The sequence below is a fragment of the Pogoniulus pusillus genome, chromosome 42 (assembly GCF_015220805.1).
Source record: "Pogoniulus pusillus isolate bPogPus1 chromosome 42, bPogPus1.pri, whole genome shotgun sequence".
Lineage (NCBI taxonomy): Eukaryota > Metazoa > Chordata > Aves > Piciformes > Lybiidae > Pogoniulus > Pogoniulus pusillus.
Window position 1 is genome coordinate 4,533,082 of NC_087305.1, and position 17,013 is coordinate 4,550,094.

A 17,013-nucleotide genomic window follows, 5' to 3' on the forward strand; every position below is an offset into this window, starting at 1 on the left:
AGTGACTTGAGGCCATTTCCTCTCATCCTATCATGTCAGACAAAGCAGTGCATGGCAAATCCTGGCTGATATGGAATGTCCTTGCTCTCTTGAGTGGCAGCAGCTCTGCCATAGTGCTGGCAACGTGCTAGGGGACAGGCTGAGCGAGCTGGAGCTGTCCAGCCTGGAGAAGAGAAGGCTCCAGGGAGACCTAATAGCAGCCTGCCAGGACCTGAAGGGGGCTGTAACAAGGCTGCAGAGGGATTGCTTCCTGCAGGGACACGACCAGGGGCAATGGTTTGAAGTGAGGGAAAAGGAGGTGGATGTGAGGAGCAGGTTCTGCAGCATGAGGGTGGTGGAGCATTGGAACAGGTTGCCCAGGGAGATGGTTGGGATGGAGTTGTCCAGCCTGGAGAAGGCTCCAGGGAGACCTAATAGCAGCCTGCTAGGACCTGAGGGGGGCTGCAAGAAGGCTGCAGAGGGATCAATTCCTGCAGGGACAGGACCTGAGGAATGGTTGGAAGTGAGAGAAAAGGAGGTTTGGATTGGATGTGAGGGTCAGGTTCTGCAGCATGAGGGTGGTGGAGCACTGGAACAGGTTGCCCAGGGAGGTGATTGGGATGGAGTTGTCCAGCCTGGAGAAGAGAAAGCTCCAGGGAGACCTAATAGCAGCCTGCCAGGACCTGAAAGGGGCTGCAAGAAGGCTGCAGAGGGATCAATTCCTGCAGGGACAGGACCAGGGGGTCAGGCTTGAGAAGGCTCTGAGCAACCTGATCTAGCTGAGGATGTCCCTGCTGAGTGCAGAGGGGGGTGGAGGTCCCTTCCAACCCAGCCCATTCTATGTGTGGCACTCAAATGCTTCAGGAGGTTAAGGAGCCCTTTGCAGTGAACTGATCCCTCCTTATCCTCAGGCACAGCCTTGCAGAGGTTCCTCTCCTCCTGAATTTAGCATCTCTCTGGGAGTGTCCTGAGCTTTGGAGTATTTTTGGCTACAGCTTCCTTCGAGGACTGAGACTCCATCTCCACTGGCAACCCTTTTCTTCCTCAGCCATCTGTCTGGAGCCTTTTCCTTCCTGCTCTGACTGATGGGTTGGGATTGTGGAATCTGGAACCTCTGCCAAGAGAGAGATGTGAGGCTGCCTCTGAGACCTCTCTTCAGCTCTCCCTGCTGTAAACCCTTTTTGTTTGATCATCCTCCTCAACCCCAGGACTGTGAAACCTCTCTTCAGCTCTCCCTGGTGCAAATCAGGGACAACCTCCTCAGTCCCAGGATCATGAATCCTCTTTTCACCTCTCCCTGGTGCAAATCCTTTGTGCTGGAGCAACCTCCTCAACCCCAGGACTGTGAAACCTCTCTTCAGCTCTCCCTGCTGTAAACTCTTTTTTGTTGGAGCAACCTTCAACCTTCTCACTCCAGGACTGTGAATCCTCTTTTCACCTCTCCCTGGTGCAGATCCTTTGTGCTGGATCAACTTCCTCAATCCCAGGCTCATGAATCCTCTTTTCACCTCTCCCTGGTGCAAATCCTTTGTGCTGGATCAACCTCCTCAATCCCAGGCTCATGAATCCTCTTTTCACCCCTCCCTGGTGCAAATCCTTATTGCTGGAGCATCTCCTCAATCCCAGGACTGTTCAGCTTTGCTGTCGGATCCCAACCAAAAAATTCAGTGCTGCTTTCCCCACTGCCTTCAATCACTTCTGGACCAGCTCCACAGTGAAGCCATCAATTCTCTTGGCCCAGCCAAGGCAACGCTGCTGATGCCTTGTTCAGGATGTCACAGATCATTACCCCCTAAATTGGCACCCTGGGCAGCACCTTGGTGGCTGGAGAGGTCACAGCACTGCTGCTGTGCAGCTCAGCACTTCTCCAAAGAGCTGACCTGACCGAAAAGCAGCCTCTGGTCCTCTGCTGCAGGTGAACACAACACCAGGTGGATGCTCAGCTCGGCAGTTCTTCCTCCCAGAGTCAAGGTGTTGCTTTTTGTGACCTGCCAGCATCTGAAGGGGGCTCCAAAAAAGCTGGAGAGGGACTTCTGAGGCTGTGAGGGAGTGGCAGGAGTGGGGGGGATGGAGCAAAGGTGGAGGTGGGGAGAGTGAGGCTGGAGGTGAGGAGGAAGTTGTTGAGCAGGAGAGTGGTGAGAGCCTGGCAGGGGCTGCCCAGGGAGGTGGTTGAGGCCCCATGGCTGGAGGTGTTTGAGGCCAGGCTGGCTGAGGCTGTGTGCAGCCTGCTCTAGGGTAGGGTGTCCCTGGGCATGGCAGGGGTTGGCACTGCCTGCTCCTTGTGCTCCCTTCCAACCCTGCCTGGTTCTATGGTTCTAAGATTCTCTCAGAGGAGGATGTTGATGCAAAGCTCAGCAGGAGCCTGCAGTGTGAGTGCAGCCCAGACACAACCCTGTGCTGGGCTGCAGCCAGAGCAGTGTGGGCACAGGGCAGGGGAGGGGATTCTGCCCCTTGGCTCTGCTCTCTCTGTGGTCTTTGATCACATTCTGTGCTTCTGTGCTCCACAACCTCCCTGGAGGTGCTCAGCACCAGGCTGCATGAGACCTTGAGTGACCTGTTCTAGCAGGAGGTGTCCCTGCCTATGGCAGGGGAGCTGGAACTGGCTGAGCTTTGAGCTCCCTTCCAACCTAAACCATTCTATGATTCTCTGCTCACCAAGCCCAACCTCTAACCCTAAGAGTCATCTTAAACCATCTCCTTAAGCACCACATCCAAACCACCCTGAAACACATCCAGGCTTGGGGACTCCAGCACCTCCCTGGGCAGCTTATGCCAGTCCCTGACCACTCTCTCCATCAAAAACCTTTCCCTCATGCCCAGACTAAACCTCCCCAGCCTCAGCTTGAGGCCATTCCCCTTTGTTGTGTCTCCACTCACCTGTGAGCAGAGCCCAGCAGCAGCCTCTGCACAATTCCCCTTCAGGTAGCTGCAGGCAGCAATGAGCTCTGCCCTCAGCCTCCTCTTCCTCACACTGCCCATCCCTCACTTGCTCCTCATCAGATTAATTCCCCAGGCCCTTCTTTGCCCTCCTCTGGACCTGCTCCAGCACCTCCACACCTCTCTTGCATAGCAGTGCCAGGGGATGGCCAAGGATGACAGTCTGGGATGTTCAGCTACCCCAAGCCATGTTCCTGGTGTGGAACCAGCTGCTGAACCCCACAGAGCAGCTGCTGAACCCCACAGAGCAGCTGCTGAACACCCCAAAAGCTGAGATCCAGCAACAAATCCTTCCCAGGTCCTCTCCTGGCTTTTGGGCAGGGAGGGAGCAGCTCCTTGGGCCATCTGAGGTTCCCTGTCCTCAGCTGTGGCTCTGTTCCTGCCTGCACTCTGCAGTGGGTGATTAATATTTCAGGTTTGTTTTCCCTCCCAGCTCCATGCCTGCAGCAGGCAGCTGAGTCCAGCATGAAAAATTCACACCACACTGCAGCTGCCCAGGAGGAGGAGGAGGAGGAGGAGGTCTGGTGATTGCTGGATGAGGCAGGCCCAGGGTCACACCACCCTTCCTCCCTCTCTCCTCTCCCCTCTCCCTTCTGCCCACTCTGCTCTGTCCTTCTCACTTCTCTTTCTCCCTTCTCCCTTCTCCCTTCTCCCTTCTTCTCCTTCTCCCTTCTCCTTTTTCCCTTCTCCCTTCTTCCCTCTCTCCTCTCTCCTCTCCCCTTTCTGATCTGGCCCTTCTCCCATCTCCTCCCTTCTCCCTTCTCCCTTCTCCTCCCTTCTCCCCTTGTCACCTCTCTTCTTCCATCTCCTCCCTTCTCCTTTCTCCATTCTCCCTTCTCCTCCCATCTTCTCCCTTCTCCCATCTTCTCCCTTCTCCCTTCTCTGTTCTCCCTTCTGCCTTCTCCTTTCTTCCCTCTCTCCTCTCCCCTCTCTGCTCTGTCCCTTCTCCCTTCTCCTTCCTTCTTCTCCCTTTCTTCTCCTGTCTCTTCCCTTCTCCTCCCTTCTTCTCCCTTCCCCTTCTTCTCCCCTCTCCCCTCCTCCCTCAAAGCCTGGCACAGGCTGCCCAGGGAGGTGTTTGCATCTCCATCGTTGGAGGTGTTTGCAAGCTGCAGAGCTGTGGTGCTGAGGGCCATGCTTTAGCCCCAGCCTTGGTGGAGGCAGAGCAGGGTTGGACTGGAGGATCCCAAAGGTCTTTTCCACAATTCTCTTCTACAAAGAAAGATCAGAGCCAGCAGAGAGCAGCATCACCAGGCTGAGTGCTGAGAGAGCTGAGGGCAGCAGGGGGGGGTCAGTATTCGTGGTGGTGAAGGTTAGGAAGAAGTTGTTCAGCAGGAGGGTGGTGAGAGCCTGGCAGGAGCTGCCCAGAGAGGTGATGGAAGCCTCATCCCTGGAGGTGTTGTTTGAGGCCAGGCTGGCTGAGGCTGTGTGCAGCCTGCTCTAGGGTAGGGTGTCCCTGGGCATGGCAGGGGGGTTGGGACTGGCTGCTCCTTGTGGTCCCTTCCAACCCTGCCTGATTCTATGGTTTGTGCTGTTAGAGCCTAGGAAAGGTCACACCACAGGGCCCTTGGTGTGGGCTGCAATAAATGCACCAGGAGAGGAGAGGAGAGGAGAGGAGAGGAGAGGAGAGGAGAGGAGAGGAGAGGAGAGGAGAGGAGAGGAGAGGAGAGGAGAAAGGACCCAGAAAGGTGCAGCCAGGATGGGAGTTTGGGAACTGGTCACAGTGGGCCCAGCTCAGGACTTGGGCATCCTCTCTGCAGCCCTGGGGGGCAAGCGAGGACACTGCAGCTGCCAGGGCTGAGGCAGATGGGGCCAGGGCAGAGGAGCTGCTGTCCTTATTCTGAACGTGCAGAGCTGAAGTGTGAGGAGCACAAGGCAGGCACTGAGTTTCCAGGTGAGTGAGCTGGGTGTGGAAGATGCTAAACCCTTCTGAAAAGCCAAGCCTTGGTGGCAGCTGCTGCGTGCCAAGGAGCCTGCAGCTGGCACGAGAGCCAGTCCCAGGGCACCGCCAGAGGGGCAGAGAAGCTCTGTGGTGGCCTTGAAAGCTGGCACAAAGCATCCTGAGCAGCATCAGCATCAGTGGGACCCTTCTTGCTGTCCTCTGCTGCCTGTCTGGAGGGAAGGTGTCGTGAGCAGGGGGTGGGGAGGGCTTGGGCTCAGTTTGCCTGCAGCAAAGCTTGGAGTTGGTGTCTCTGGGGGGAGAGACTCCTGTCCTGTTCCAGCTCCTTGGCTGCCAGCCTGCACTGGCACTGTCTTCTCCTCCCTTGGACACTCTCCTGGGGTTTCTCTGCTGTTCTGAAGCCTCACCACAGGACGGGGATGGGTGGTAAAGATGTTTTTTGGGGAGGCCAAGCTCACTTCTGGCAGGTGTTTAGCCAATCCACTGCAGCACTCTGACAGGAGGCAGCTGCTGCTGGGACTCAGGGACACAGCTCTCACTGCTGGCTGGGGAAGGGAACATGGAAAGTGCATTACTGCAGTGCACTTAAGGACATGGAGAGAGAGAATTCCTGGCAGAGAGCAGCTCACTTCTGTCTCCTTGTGTGGAGAGATGTAAAAGAGAGACCCCCAAACAGCACCACAGGCTCGGGGCAGTGGGGCTGGAGAGCTGCTTGGCAGGGAGGGATTTGGGGGTTGTAACAGATGGGCAGCTGAGGAGGAGCCAGCAGTGTGCCCAGGCAGATGAAGAGGAGCCAGCAGTGTGCCCAGGTGGCCAGGAAGGCCAATGGCATCCTGGCTTGTATGAAAGGTGCTGTGGCCAGCAGGGAGGGGATGATTGTGCCCTTGGACTCGGCTCTGGTGAGGCCACAGCTCGAGTGTTGTGTTCAGTTTTGGCCATTGCTATGCAAGAGAGGTGTGGAGGTGCTGGAGCAGGTCCAGAGCAGGGCAAAGAAGGGCCTGGGGAATGAATCTGATGAGGAACAAGTGAGGGATGGGCAGTGTGAGGAAGAGGAGGCTGAGGGCAAAGCTCATTGCTGCCTGCAGCTACCTGAAGGGGCATTGTGCAGAGGCTGCTGCTGGGCTCTGCTCACAGGTGAGTGGAGACAGAACAAAGGGGAATGGCCTCAAGCTGAGGCTGGGGAGGTTTAGTCTGGGCATGAGGGAAAGGTTTTTGATGGAGAGAGTGGTCAGGGACTGGCATGAGCTGCCCAGGGAGGTGCTGGAGTCACCCAGCCCGGGGGTGACTTTGGATGTGGTGCTTGGGGCTATGCTTAAAGGTGACTCTGGCAGAGAAGGGCTCTAGGTTGGGCTTGGTGACCCTGAGAGGCTTTGCCAGCCTGCCTGTGGCTGTGACCCTGTGACCTTTTGTGTACCTGAGCACTCAGAGTGTGCCTCCAGGACTGGATGATCCTGGAGGTCTCTTCCAAGCTGGTGGATTCATAGAATCATAGAATCACAGAATCAGCCAGGTTGGAAGAGAGCTCCAGGATCATCCAGCCCAGCCTAGCACCCAGCCCTATCCAGTCAACCAGACCATGGCACTCAGTGCCTCATCCAGACTTTGCTTGAACACCTGCAGGGACAGTGCCTCCACCACCTCCCTGGGCAGCCCATTCCAGTGCCAATCACTCTCTCTGACAACAACTTCCTCCTCACCTCCAGCCTCAACCTGCCCTGACACAGCTTCAGCCTCTGGCCCCTTCTTCTGTTGCTGGTTGCCTGGGAGAAGAGCCCAACCCCACCTGGCTACATCCTCCCTTCAGGTAGATGTAGACAGCAATGAGGTCAACCCTGAGCCTCCTCTGCTGCAGGCTGCACCCCCCCAGCTCCCTCAGCCTCTCCTCACAGGGCTGTGCTCCAGGCCCCTCCCCAGCCTTGCTGCCCTGCTCTGGGCACCTTCCAGCACCTCAGCATCTCTCTGCAATGGAGGAGCCCAGACCTGGACACAGCACTGCAGGGGTGGCCTGAGCAGTGCTGAGCACAGGGGCAGAAGCAGCTCCCTTGTCCTGCTGCCCACACTGCTCCTCAGCCAGCCTAGGATGCCATTGGCTCTGCTGCCCACCTGGGCACTGCTGCCTCATCTTTAGCTACTCTCTATCAGCACCCCCAGGTCCCTTTCCTCCTGGCTGCTCTCAGCCACTCTGGCCCCAGCCTGTAGCTGCTTGGGGTTGTTGTGGCCAAAGTGCAGAACCTGCCCTTGGCCTTGTCCAATCTCATCCCCTTGGCCTCTGCCCACCCACGCAGCCTGCCCAGGTCCCTCTGCAGGGCTCTGCTCCCCTCCAACAGAAGGTAGGAGAAGGTAGAACTGATCTTCAGTGCTTCCATCAGTTCTGGCTGCTTCCCACTCAGTGAGACTCAGCCTGCAGCCTTTTAGTGGCTTCTGTCCTAGGGTGGTGGGAGCTGTCCCTGCCTATAGAGGGGGGGTTTGGAACTAGATGACCTTTGAGGTCCCTTCCAACCTAAACCAATCAATGATTCATATGATTTATGCAGCACTCTGGAGATGTGCTGGCAGGAGGAAGCCAAGGAGGGGAAGGAAATGCTTCTCTTCATGCCAGCAGTGACATTGATTATTCATCCTGCTGAAGGCTGGCAGGGGAAGAAAAGCCAACAGCCCTTCGGTGCTCTGCTCAGTAAAACCTGAATCAATGAGGGCTGCCTGGGGGCTTTAGAGCATGTTCTGGCCACGGTGTCATGTTTGAAGGGTTGGGTTGAGCCTATTTATTAGCTGTCTGGTGCCTCTGTGTCTGACGAGCTGGATGTGCTCCAGACTCCCCACTCGTCCTCCTGGCTGCCGGCGTCCTTGTTAATGCCTCCCCAGTCCATAAGCCAAGGGCAGAGGATGCAGTCAGTTCCGAATCGATCGGTCCGAGGTGATAGCAGTCAGCCGATAGCAGGCGAGAGGAGCTTCTTCTCCGTGTCCCATTGCCCTCTGATGGCTGGAGTTGAATCTGCACGGCCAGGAGCTGCTGAGGGACTCTGCCTGCTGGGATGCTCCCAGAGCGCGATGTGTTTGCGGCACCACCCCCGGAGAGAGTCCTCTTGGCAGCGAGGTTTGGTTTGGGAGGTGCGAGGAGCTAAAGGGTTCCTCTTTCTTGGTAGCAGCATCCCTGGAAGGGATGGAAGGGAGGGAGGGAGGGAGGGAGGGAGGGAGGAAGGAAGGAAGGAAGGAAGGAAGGAAGGAAGGAAGGAAGGAAGGAAGGAAGGAAGGAAGGAAGGAAGGAAGGAAGGAAGGAAGGAAGGAAGGAAGGAAGGAAGGAAGGAAGGGAGAAAAGGGAGGGAGAGAGGGAGGGAGGGAGGAAGGAAGGGAGGAAAGAAGAGAAGGAGGAAGGGAGGAAAGAAGGAAGAGAGGGAGGAAGGAAGGGAGGAAAGAAGAGAGGGAGGAAGGGAGGAAAGAAGGAAGGGAGGGAGGAAGGAAGGAAGGAAGGAAGGAAGGAAGGAAGGAAGGAAGGAAGGAAGGAAGGAAGGAAGGAAGGAAGGAAGGAAGGAAGTCCTGCAGGTTGTTGGCAATTAGAGGAGTGAAGATTTCCTGCAGGTTGTTGGCTTTGGAGGGGTTTGAACAAGAGGACACAGCCTCAAGCTGTGGCAGGGCAGGTTGAGGCTGGAGGTGAGGAGGAAGTTGTTGTCAGAGAGAGTGATTGGCACTGGCATGGGCTGCCCAGGGAGGTGGTGCAGTGCCCATGGCTGGAGGTGTTGCAGCCAAGGCTGGCTGGGGCACTGAGTGCCATGGTCTGGTTGGTTGGGCAGGGCTGAGCTCGGAGCTCTCTTCCATGCCTCTCTGGGTCTCAGCGCTGTCGGGTTCAGGCTGCTCCTGCAGTTGGAGCCTTTGGACAGCAGGTGTCAGGTTTGCATCGCGCAGCAGGAGCTGGTCCCTGCGGGGAAGCCTCTGTAGAGGACTCCACCTGTGCTCCACCACGGGGCTGGCACCTGCTGGCACCAGAGATGCTGGCCCGGGCAGAGCTGTGCACCACAAGCTGCTGTAGGTCTGTGTTTCACAGAAGGGGGAGGTTGAGAGGGACCAACCCCCTGCTAGAGCAGGATCACCCAGAGGAGATCACACAGGACCACAGTGTCCAGGAGAATGGCTCAGGTTGGGAGGGACCTCAGAGATCATCTGTGCCAACCTCCTGCCATGCCCATGGACATCTCTCAACGAGACTCAGTGTCTCAAGGTCTCATCCAAGCTGCCCTTGAACAGCCCCAGGCAGGAGGCAGCTCCCAAACACCCAGAGCCAAACTTCCCTTCTGCAGCCCCAAACACCCAGAGCCAAACTTCCCTTCTGCAGCCCCAAACACCCAGATCCAAACTTCCCTTTTGCATCTCCAAACACCCAGAGCCAAACTTCCCTTCTGCAGCTCCCAAACACCCAGAGCCAAACTTCCCTTTTGCATCTCCAAACACCCAGAGCCAAACTTCCCTTCTGCAGCTCCCAAACACCCAGAGCCAAACTTCCCTTCTGCAGCCCCAAACACCCAGAGCCAAACTTCCCTTCTGCAGCCCCAAACACCCAGAGCCAAACTTCCCTTCTGCAGCCCCAAACACCCAGATCCAAACTTCCCTTTTGCATCTCCAAACACCCAGAGCCAAACTTCCCTTTTGCAGCTCCAAACACCCAGAGCCAAACTTCCCTTCTGCAGCTCCAAACACCCAGAGCCAAACTTCCCTTCTGCAGCTCCAAACACCCAGAGCCAAATTCCCTTCTGCAGCTCCAAACACCCAGAGCCAAACTTCCCTTCTGCAGCTCCAAACACCCAGAGCCAAACTTCCCTTTTGCAGCTCCCAAACACCCAGAGCCAAACTTCTCTTTTCCAGCTCCCAAACTTCCCTGATGGTCTCAGCTCTGTCCCCAGAACAGCAGTGCAGTCCTAGGACATCCCAAGTGCAGCCACAGCCTTTGGTGGTGGCCTAAGAGTGAGGATGCATGGAGCAGCTTCCATAACTTCCAGCTTACACCTCAGTGCCAGCAGCAATTCTGCTTCCTTTCCTTTTGGATAGAAGCTTGATGTCATCTCCAAAGAGTTCATAGAACAGGTTGGATTGGAAGGGACCTTGAAGCTCATCCAGTTCCAACCCCCCTGCCCTGGGCAGGGACATCTCCTGCTGGACCAAGTTGCTGAAGGCTTCATCCAACCTGTTTGAAACTCATTTTTGGTCCCTTCAAAGCAGCTGTCAGTCCTTTGTAGCTGTTTGGAGGAGGACAGGAAGAGTCTCTTGGGTGCTTTGCCAAAGGTGGAGGAGCCAAGGGACAAACAAAAGGTCCCTGAAGATTCCAAGTACCTCCATCACTCTTGCTTCAGATCCTTCACACTCTGGGGTTAGCTGGAGGGGCCAAAGCCTACATGAGAAAGCAAAGGTTAAATCACAACCTGCCTGGTGCCCATCCAAGGAGTTGCATCCCCAAAAGAGCTTCTTTCACCTCGCTGAGCACCTTGCAGTGCTGGCTTGAAGGTGCTCCTGAGTCATAGAATGGGTTAGGTTGGAAGGGAGCTCAAAGCTCAGCCAGTTCCAGCTCCTGCTAGAACAGGTTGCTCAAGGTCTCATGCAGCCTGGTGCTGAACACCCTCCAGGGAGGTTGTGGAGCACAGAAGCACCCAATGTGATCAAAGATCACATTGGGTGCTTCTGTGCTCCACAACCTCCCTAGGCAAACCTGTGCCAGGGTCTCACCACCCTCAACCTGTGCCAGGGTCACAGCACCCTCAACCTGTGCCAGTCTCTCACCACCCTCACTGCAAACAACTTCTTCCTCACAGCCACTTTCAATCTCCCCTCTGCCACTCCAAACCCATTCCTCCTCCTCCTGCCATTCCAAGCCCTTCTCAACAGTCCCTCCCCAGCCCTCCTGCAGCCCCCTTCAGACCCTGCCAGGCAGCTCTAAGGTCCTCCTGGAAGCCTTCTCCTCTGCAGCCTGCACAGCCCCAGCTCTCTCAGCCTGTGCTCAGAGCAGAGCTGCTGCAGCCCTCTCAGCATCTCCTTGAAGGTCCCTTCCAGACACAGGCTGTGCTCTGTGGAGTGCCTTACCTTGGGTGGGGGTGGGGGTGGAGGTTTGCCCTTGGGGACTGGGAGCTGTGCAGGTTTCCTCTCTGGGATCTGTAACAAAAGAAGTGCTTTCAGTGCCGGGAGGCTTCCCCATGTGGGCAGCTGCAGAACCTCTGCAGCCCTCAGCTGCTGCTGGAGTGACCTCAGAGAGGAAAAGCTAAAGGTGACTTAATCAACCTGTCCATATGCAAGAGGACACAACAGACCAAAGGCATTGGGGTGTGTGAGTGTGTGTGGAGTTCAGACTCCTTCCAGAAGACCACTGAGGTCTCCTCAATCATAGAACCAGGCAGGGTTGGAAGGGAGCACAAGGAGCAGGCAGTGCCACCCCCTGCCATGCCCAGGGACACCCTACCCTAGAGCAGGCTGCACACAGCCTCAGCCAGCCTGGCCTCAAACACCTCCAGCCATGGGGCCTCAACCCCCTCCCTGGGCAGCCCCTGCCAGGCTCTCACCACTCTCCTGCTCAACAACTTCCTCCTCCCCTCCAGCCTCACTCTCCCCACCTCCAGCTTTGCTCCATCCCCCCCACTCCTGCCACTCCCTCACAGCCTCAAAAGTCCCTCCCCAGCTTTTTTGGAGCCCCCTTCAGATGCTGCAAGGCCACAAGAAGGTCCCCTGGGAGCCTCCTCTGCTGCAGCCTGCACAGCCCCAACTCTTTCAGGCTGTGCTCACAGCAGAGCTGCTGCAGCCTCTCAGCATCCTCCTGACCCTGCTCTGGACACTCTCCAGCATCTCCACAGCCCTCTTGTCCCAGGGGCTCCAGAGCTGGATGCAGGACTCCAGGTGGGGTCTGAGCAGAGCAGAGCAGAGGGGGAGAATCCCCTCCCTGGCCCTGCTGGCCACACTGCTGCTGCTGCAGCCCATTAGATCAGGGTGCTCAGAGCCTTATCAAACCTGAGCTTGAGTATCTCCAGGGATGGGGTCTCAGCTACCCCTCAGTGCAGCTCTGGCATCTGGTAGCCATTTGCAAGGTGGATGTGAGAAGTTTCAGGGAGGTACTTACACAAATCTGTACTGTGTGAGATGAAGTTGGCTTGGTAGAAGGGACAGGAGGTGGAGGAACTTTTGGCCTTGTAATGGGCTGGAAAAGAAGAGGATGTGAACCACACTGACCCTGTAGACGTGCTGGGATAGTCATGTTCCCATGGCAACCTGCAGGCTTCCTACAGTCATCAAATGGTTTGGGGTGGAAGGGACCTCTCAAGCTCATCCAATCCAACCCCCCAGCAGGCAGCAGGGACACTCCCAGCTAGAGCAGGTTGCTCAGTGTCCCCCACAACCTCATCTTGGCTATTTCCAGGGTTGGGGCAGGTCCCATCCTAAGATCAGAGAATGGTTTGGGCTGGAAGGGACCTCTGAAGGTCATCCAGTCCCCTCCCCACCTCCACCTGCAATCAGCAGGGACATCTCCAACTGGATCAGGCTGCCCCAGGGACTCCTTCTCTGGAGCTTTCCCAGGCCTGTCTGGATGTGTTGCTGTGTGCCCTGAGCTGGATTGTGTGGTCCTGCTGTGGCAGGGGGCTTGGACTGGATGAGCTCTTTGGGTCCCTTCCAACCCCTGACATCCTTTGATCCAGTCTGATCTTGGATGGCTCCAGGGATGTGGCCTCCATCAGATCCCAGGGCAGCCTCTTCCAGTGTCTCCCCACCCTCACTGGCAAGAATTGCTCCCTTCTCTCCAGCTAAATCTCTGCCTCTTTCAGTCTGACCCCCATCACCCCATGTCCCCCCCATCAGCTGCAGCCCTAGGGCTTAAGGACAGGTTGGCTTCAGGAGCAGGGATGCTCTCTGCTGCCTGGCCCTGAGGCATCACTCAGGGCTGTGTCTGGATCTCAACCCTCAGGACCAGGTCATCACTCTGAGCCTCCACCTCTGTGCTGCTGTCCCCACAGCTGGCATGAAGGCAAAGAAATCCTCTCCAAGTACTCACACTCTGGAGCTGTGGTTTGGTCTCCTGTGGTGGAGGTATGGGGAGGAGAAGTTTCTTATCAGTGACCTGAAAGCAGGGAACAGGTAAGTTGGATGGAGCCCTCCTCTGCTGCATTGCCTCTGCATGCCCTTTCCCAGGGCCAGAGCCTCAACCTGCTTGCACCACTCCCTCTCCATGCTGGGATTCCCAGCACCATCCCCTCAGCCACAGAGCAGTGGTTGGAAACCCTCCTGGAAGTGCAGCACACTCTGCCTGATGGGTTTGGGTGTTTCCAGCCCTTGCTCACAGTGCCAGGGGGACCAGAGCTGAGCCAGTGCCTCCCTGCTCTTACCTTCTGGGCAGGGGCTGCCAGGACAGGCTGCTCTCTGTGTCTTTGCTCTTGGTCCACAAAGACTTGGTTTGAGGCTCCAGGTCCCCTCCTGGTCTGGCAGCTGTGCAAACACCACAAATAAGAGTGACTCCTGCCTGGCTGAGGTTAAATGCCCTGCAGAGGTGGAGTGCCTGCCCTAGCCCAGCTGCTGTGTGCCACAGACAGGGCCTTTCCTTTTGCTCTCCCTTCCTTTCCCCCTCTCTTTCTTTCTCCCTCTTTCTCCTTCCCCTCCTTTCCCTCTGCCTTTCTTTCTCCTTCTTATTCTTTCTCCTTCCCCTCCTTTCCCCCTCCCTTTCTTTCTCCTTCTTATTCTTTCTCCCTCCCTTTCTTTCTCTGCCCTTTCCTCCCTTTCTCCTGCCACTCCTCCCTCCCTCACTTTCTCCTTCTCTTTCTTTCTCCCTCTCTTCCTTTCTTTCTCCCTCCAATTCTTTCTCCTTCCCTTCATTTCCCCCTCCCTTTCATTCTCCTTCCCCTTTTCCTCTGTCCTTTCCTCCCTTTCTTTCTCCCTCCTCCCTTCTCTCCCTATCTCCCTCCTTTCTCTTTTCCTTCCTCCCTCCTCTCTCTTTCCCTTCCCTTCCTTTCCCCTTCCCTTTCTTTTTCCATCCACTTCTCTCTCCTATTTTTTCTCCCTCTCATTTCTCCCCTTTCTTTCTTCCTCCTTCCCTCTCTCCATTTCTTTATCTCTCCTTTCTCCTTCCTTTCCTTTCCCACTCTCTTTCTTCCTCCTTCCCTTGCTCCTTCCCTTTCTTTCTGCCTTCCTCCTTCCCTTTCTTTCTCCTTCCCTTTCTTTCTCCTTCCCTTTCTCCATTCTATTATTTCTCTTCATTTTCCCTTCCCTTTGTTTCTCTGTCCTTTCCTCCCCTTCCTTCCTTCCTTCCTTCCTTCCTTCCTTCCTTCCTTCCTTCCTTCCTTCCTTCCTTCCTTCCTTCCTTCCTTCCTTCCTTCCTTCCTTCCTTCCTTCCTTCCTTCCTTCCTTCCTTCCTTCCCTCCTTCCCTCCTTCCTTCCTTCCTTCCTTCCTTCCTTCCTTCCTTCCTTCCTTCCTTCCTTCCTTCCTTCCTTCCTTCCTTCCTTCCTTCCTTCCTTCCCTTTCTTTCTTCCTCCCTCCTTCCCTCACTTTCTTTCTCCCTCTTATTCTTTCTCCTTCTCTTCCTCCCTCTCTCCCTCCCTCTCTCCCTCCCTCCCTCCCTTACCCCACACCTCTCTCTCCCAGTCGCAGAACTTCAGTCCTCTGCCAGCTCTGAGCTTCCTGAAACACCTTCCCAAAGACCACAGCCCAACTCCCTTAGCTTCCCCAGTGCCTGACTCCCTCCCAACCTCCCCAGGGGTAAAACCTCTGCGGGAGCTGCTTGGCTCTGGGGAGTTTTGGTCCTCTGGGGGGTAGAATTTTACCTCTTCTGGAAGCCTCTGCAGCGGATCAGCAGCACTGCTGTGGTTGCTGTGGCTGCCAGCACCACCAGCACCCCGACAGCAACAGCAAAGCCTGCCAGGAGGAGAGGACACAAGCTGCAGGCTCTTGGCAGTTCCACTCTTAACTGAGCAGTTTCCCATTACAATCAGTTTTTCCTCCCCCCTCCCCCTTCAAGGTGTAGACCTTCTCTGTCCTCAGTGCTTCTCCTGCCACAGCTGGTGGTGGGAACCACAGAATCACCAAGGCTGGAGGAGAACTCTAAGATCATGGAATCAGAGAATGGTTTGGGCTGGAAGGGACCTCTGAAGGTCCTCTTAGGTTGGGTTAGATCATCTTGAAGGTCTCTTCCAACCTGGGTGATTCTATGATGCTATGAAGGTCATCCAGTCCAAATCCCTCCCTGCAATCAGGGTTGGGTTGGGTGACCTTCATAGCATCATAGAATCCCCAACTAGATCAGGCTGCCCCAAGGTCTCCTTCTCTGGAGCCTTTTCAGGTCTGCTCACTGCTGCCTGGGACAGGAGCAGCAGCAGTGGATGGAAGCTGCAGCACAGGAGGTTGCAGCTCAGCACAAGGGCAACTTCTTGGCTGGAAGGGTCCCAGAGCCTGGCACAGGCTGCCCAGAGAGGTTGTGGAGTCTCCTTGTGTGGAGCCTTCCCAGGCCTGTCTGGATGTGTTCTGTGTGCCCTGAGCTGGATTGTGTGGTCCTGCTGTGGCAGGGGGCTTGGACTGGATGAGCTCTTTGGGTCCTTTCCAACCCCTAACATCCTCTGACCCAGTCTTGATCTTGGATGGCTCCAGGGATGTGGCCTCCATCAGATCCCTGGGCAGCCTCCTCCAGTCTCTCACCACACTCATGCTGCAGAACTCCCTCTTGATGTCCAACCTGGCTCTGCCCTGCTCTACTTCCAAACCATTGCCCTGGTCCTGTCCCCACAGCCCCTTCTGAGCTGAGCAGTCTCTCCCCAGCCTGCCTGGAGGTCCCCTTCAGACGTTGAAATGCAGCTCTGAGGTTCTCCCTGGAGCCTTCTTCTCCCCAGGCTGAACAGCCCCAACTCTCCCAGCCTGTCCTTGCAGCAGAGGTGCTGCAGCCACCTCTGCCAGCTTAAACTCATTCCTCCTCCTCCTGGCACTGCAAGACCCTGTCAATAGTCCCTCCCCAGCCCTCCTGGAGCCTCCTTCAGGTACTGAAAGGCAGCTCTAAGGTCCCCCAAAGCCTTCTCCTCTCCAGCCTGCAGAGCCCCAACTCTCTCAGCCTGTGCTCAGAGCAGAGCTGCTGCAGCCCTCTCAGCATCTTGGTGGCCTCAACTGGACTGACTACAACTCTTCCATGCCCTGCTTATGTTGGGGGCTCCAGACCTGCACACATTGCTCCAGGTGGGGTGCACAAACTATTGCCCTTCAGAGGTGGATCAGCTGAAGCCCAGCTCCATGCAGATGCTAAAGAGCTGAACTTGCTTGCCTCCAGGACAGCAAAACCTCTGGGGATTTGCCCTCTCTCAAACCTGGCAGTGAGCTAATGCTGTGTGTTTGTTGCCTCGGGGTGGGGAACAGCAGAACCTGCTGCTCTGAGCAGCCTCCTGGGTGTAGAAAGACAAAAAAGCCTCACTCCAGGCATCCCTCAAGCTGCAGCAGCTCAAAGGTGCAGAGAAAACAGAGCCTTGGATGTTTGCAAAGGCAGTCTGGCAGCCAGGGAAGGTTTAAGCTGCCTGCCTGGGGTTAGGGTAGAGGATAGGACCCAGCCTGTGGCCACGCAGCACTTACTGATCACTGTGGAGGAGCTGTCACAGGTTGGTGGTGCCCATCCCTCTTCACACTGGCACTGCAGCTCATGGTCACACACCTAGGGGAGCACAGAGAGGGAAGCATGCTCAGGTTGGAGATAGAAGCATGGAATGGTTCAGGTTGGAAGGGAGCTCAAAGCTCAGCCAGTTCCAAGCCTCCTGCCATAGGCAGGGACAGCTCCTGCTAGAACAGGTTGCTCAAGATCTCATCCAGCCTGGGGCTGAACACCTCCAGGGAGGTTGTGGAGCACAGAAGCACAGAATGGGATCTTTGATCACATTGGGTGCTTCTGTGCTCCACAACCTCCCTGGGCAAACCTGTGCCAGGGTCTCAGCATCCTCAACCTGTGCCAGGGTCTCACCACCCTCAACCTGTGCCAGTCTCTCACCACCCTCACTGCAAACAACTTCTTCCTCACATCCACTTCCAATCTCCCCTCTGCCACTCCAAACTCATTCCTCCTCCTCCTGCCATTCCCACACCTTCTCAACAGTCCCTCCCCAGCCCTCCTGCAGCCCCCTTCAGACCCTGCCAGGCCACTCCAAGCTCTCCTGGAAGCCTTCTCCTCTGCAGGCTGCACAGCCCCAACTCTCTCAGCCTGTGCTCAGAGCAGAGCTGCTGC

At 56.3% G+C, this 17,013-nt stretch overlaps 2 protein-coding genes across 2 annotated transcripts in view; both read right to left on the reverse strand.

Moving 5' to 3' along the window:
* The window catches only part of SNRPG (small nuclear ribonucleoprotein polypeptide G), a 322,953-nt gene that overhangs the window by 150,642 nt on the left and 155,298 nt on the right, over positions 1–17,013 (reverse strand). The gene's annotated exons all lie outside the window — the stretch shown is intronic.
* ADAM28 (ADAM metallopeptidase domain 28) overlaps positions 10,158–17,013 on the reverse strand; it is a 33,554-nt gene continuing 26,698 nt past the window's right edge. Inside the window, exons 18-24 of the mRNA XM_064175511.1 lie at positions 16,371–16,449; positions 14,588–14,678; positions 13,159–13,258; positions 12,828–12,893; positions 11,901–11,978; positions 10,877–10,945; positions 10,158–10,190 (exon numbers count right to left, since the gene is read on the reverse strand). Coding sequence (XP_064031581.1) covers positions 10,158–10,190; positions 10,877–10,945; positions 11,901–11,978; positions 12,828–12,893; positions 13,159–13,258; positions 14,588–14,678; positions 16,371–16,449 — 516 coding nt within the window. The remainder of the gene's footprint in view (positions 10,191–10,876; positions 10,946–11,900; positions 11,979–12,827; positions 12,894–13,158; positions 13,259–14,587; positions 14,679–16,370; positions 16,450–17,013) is intronic.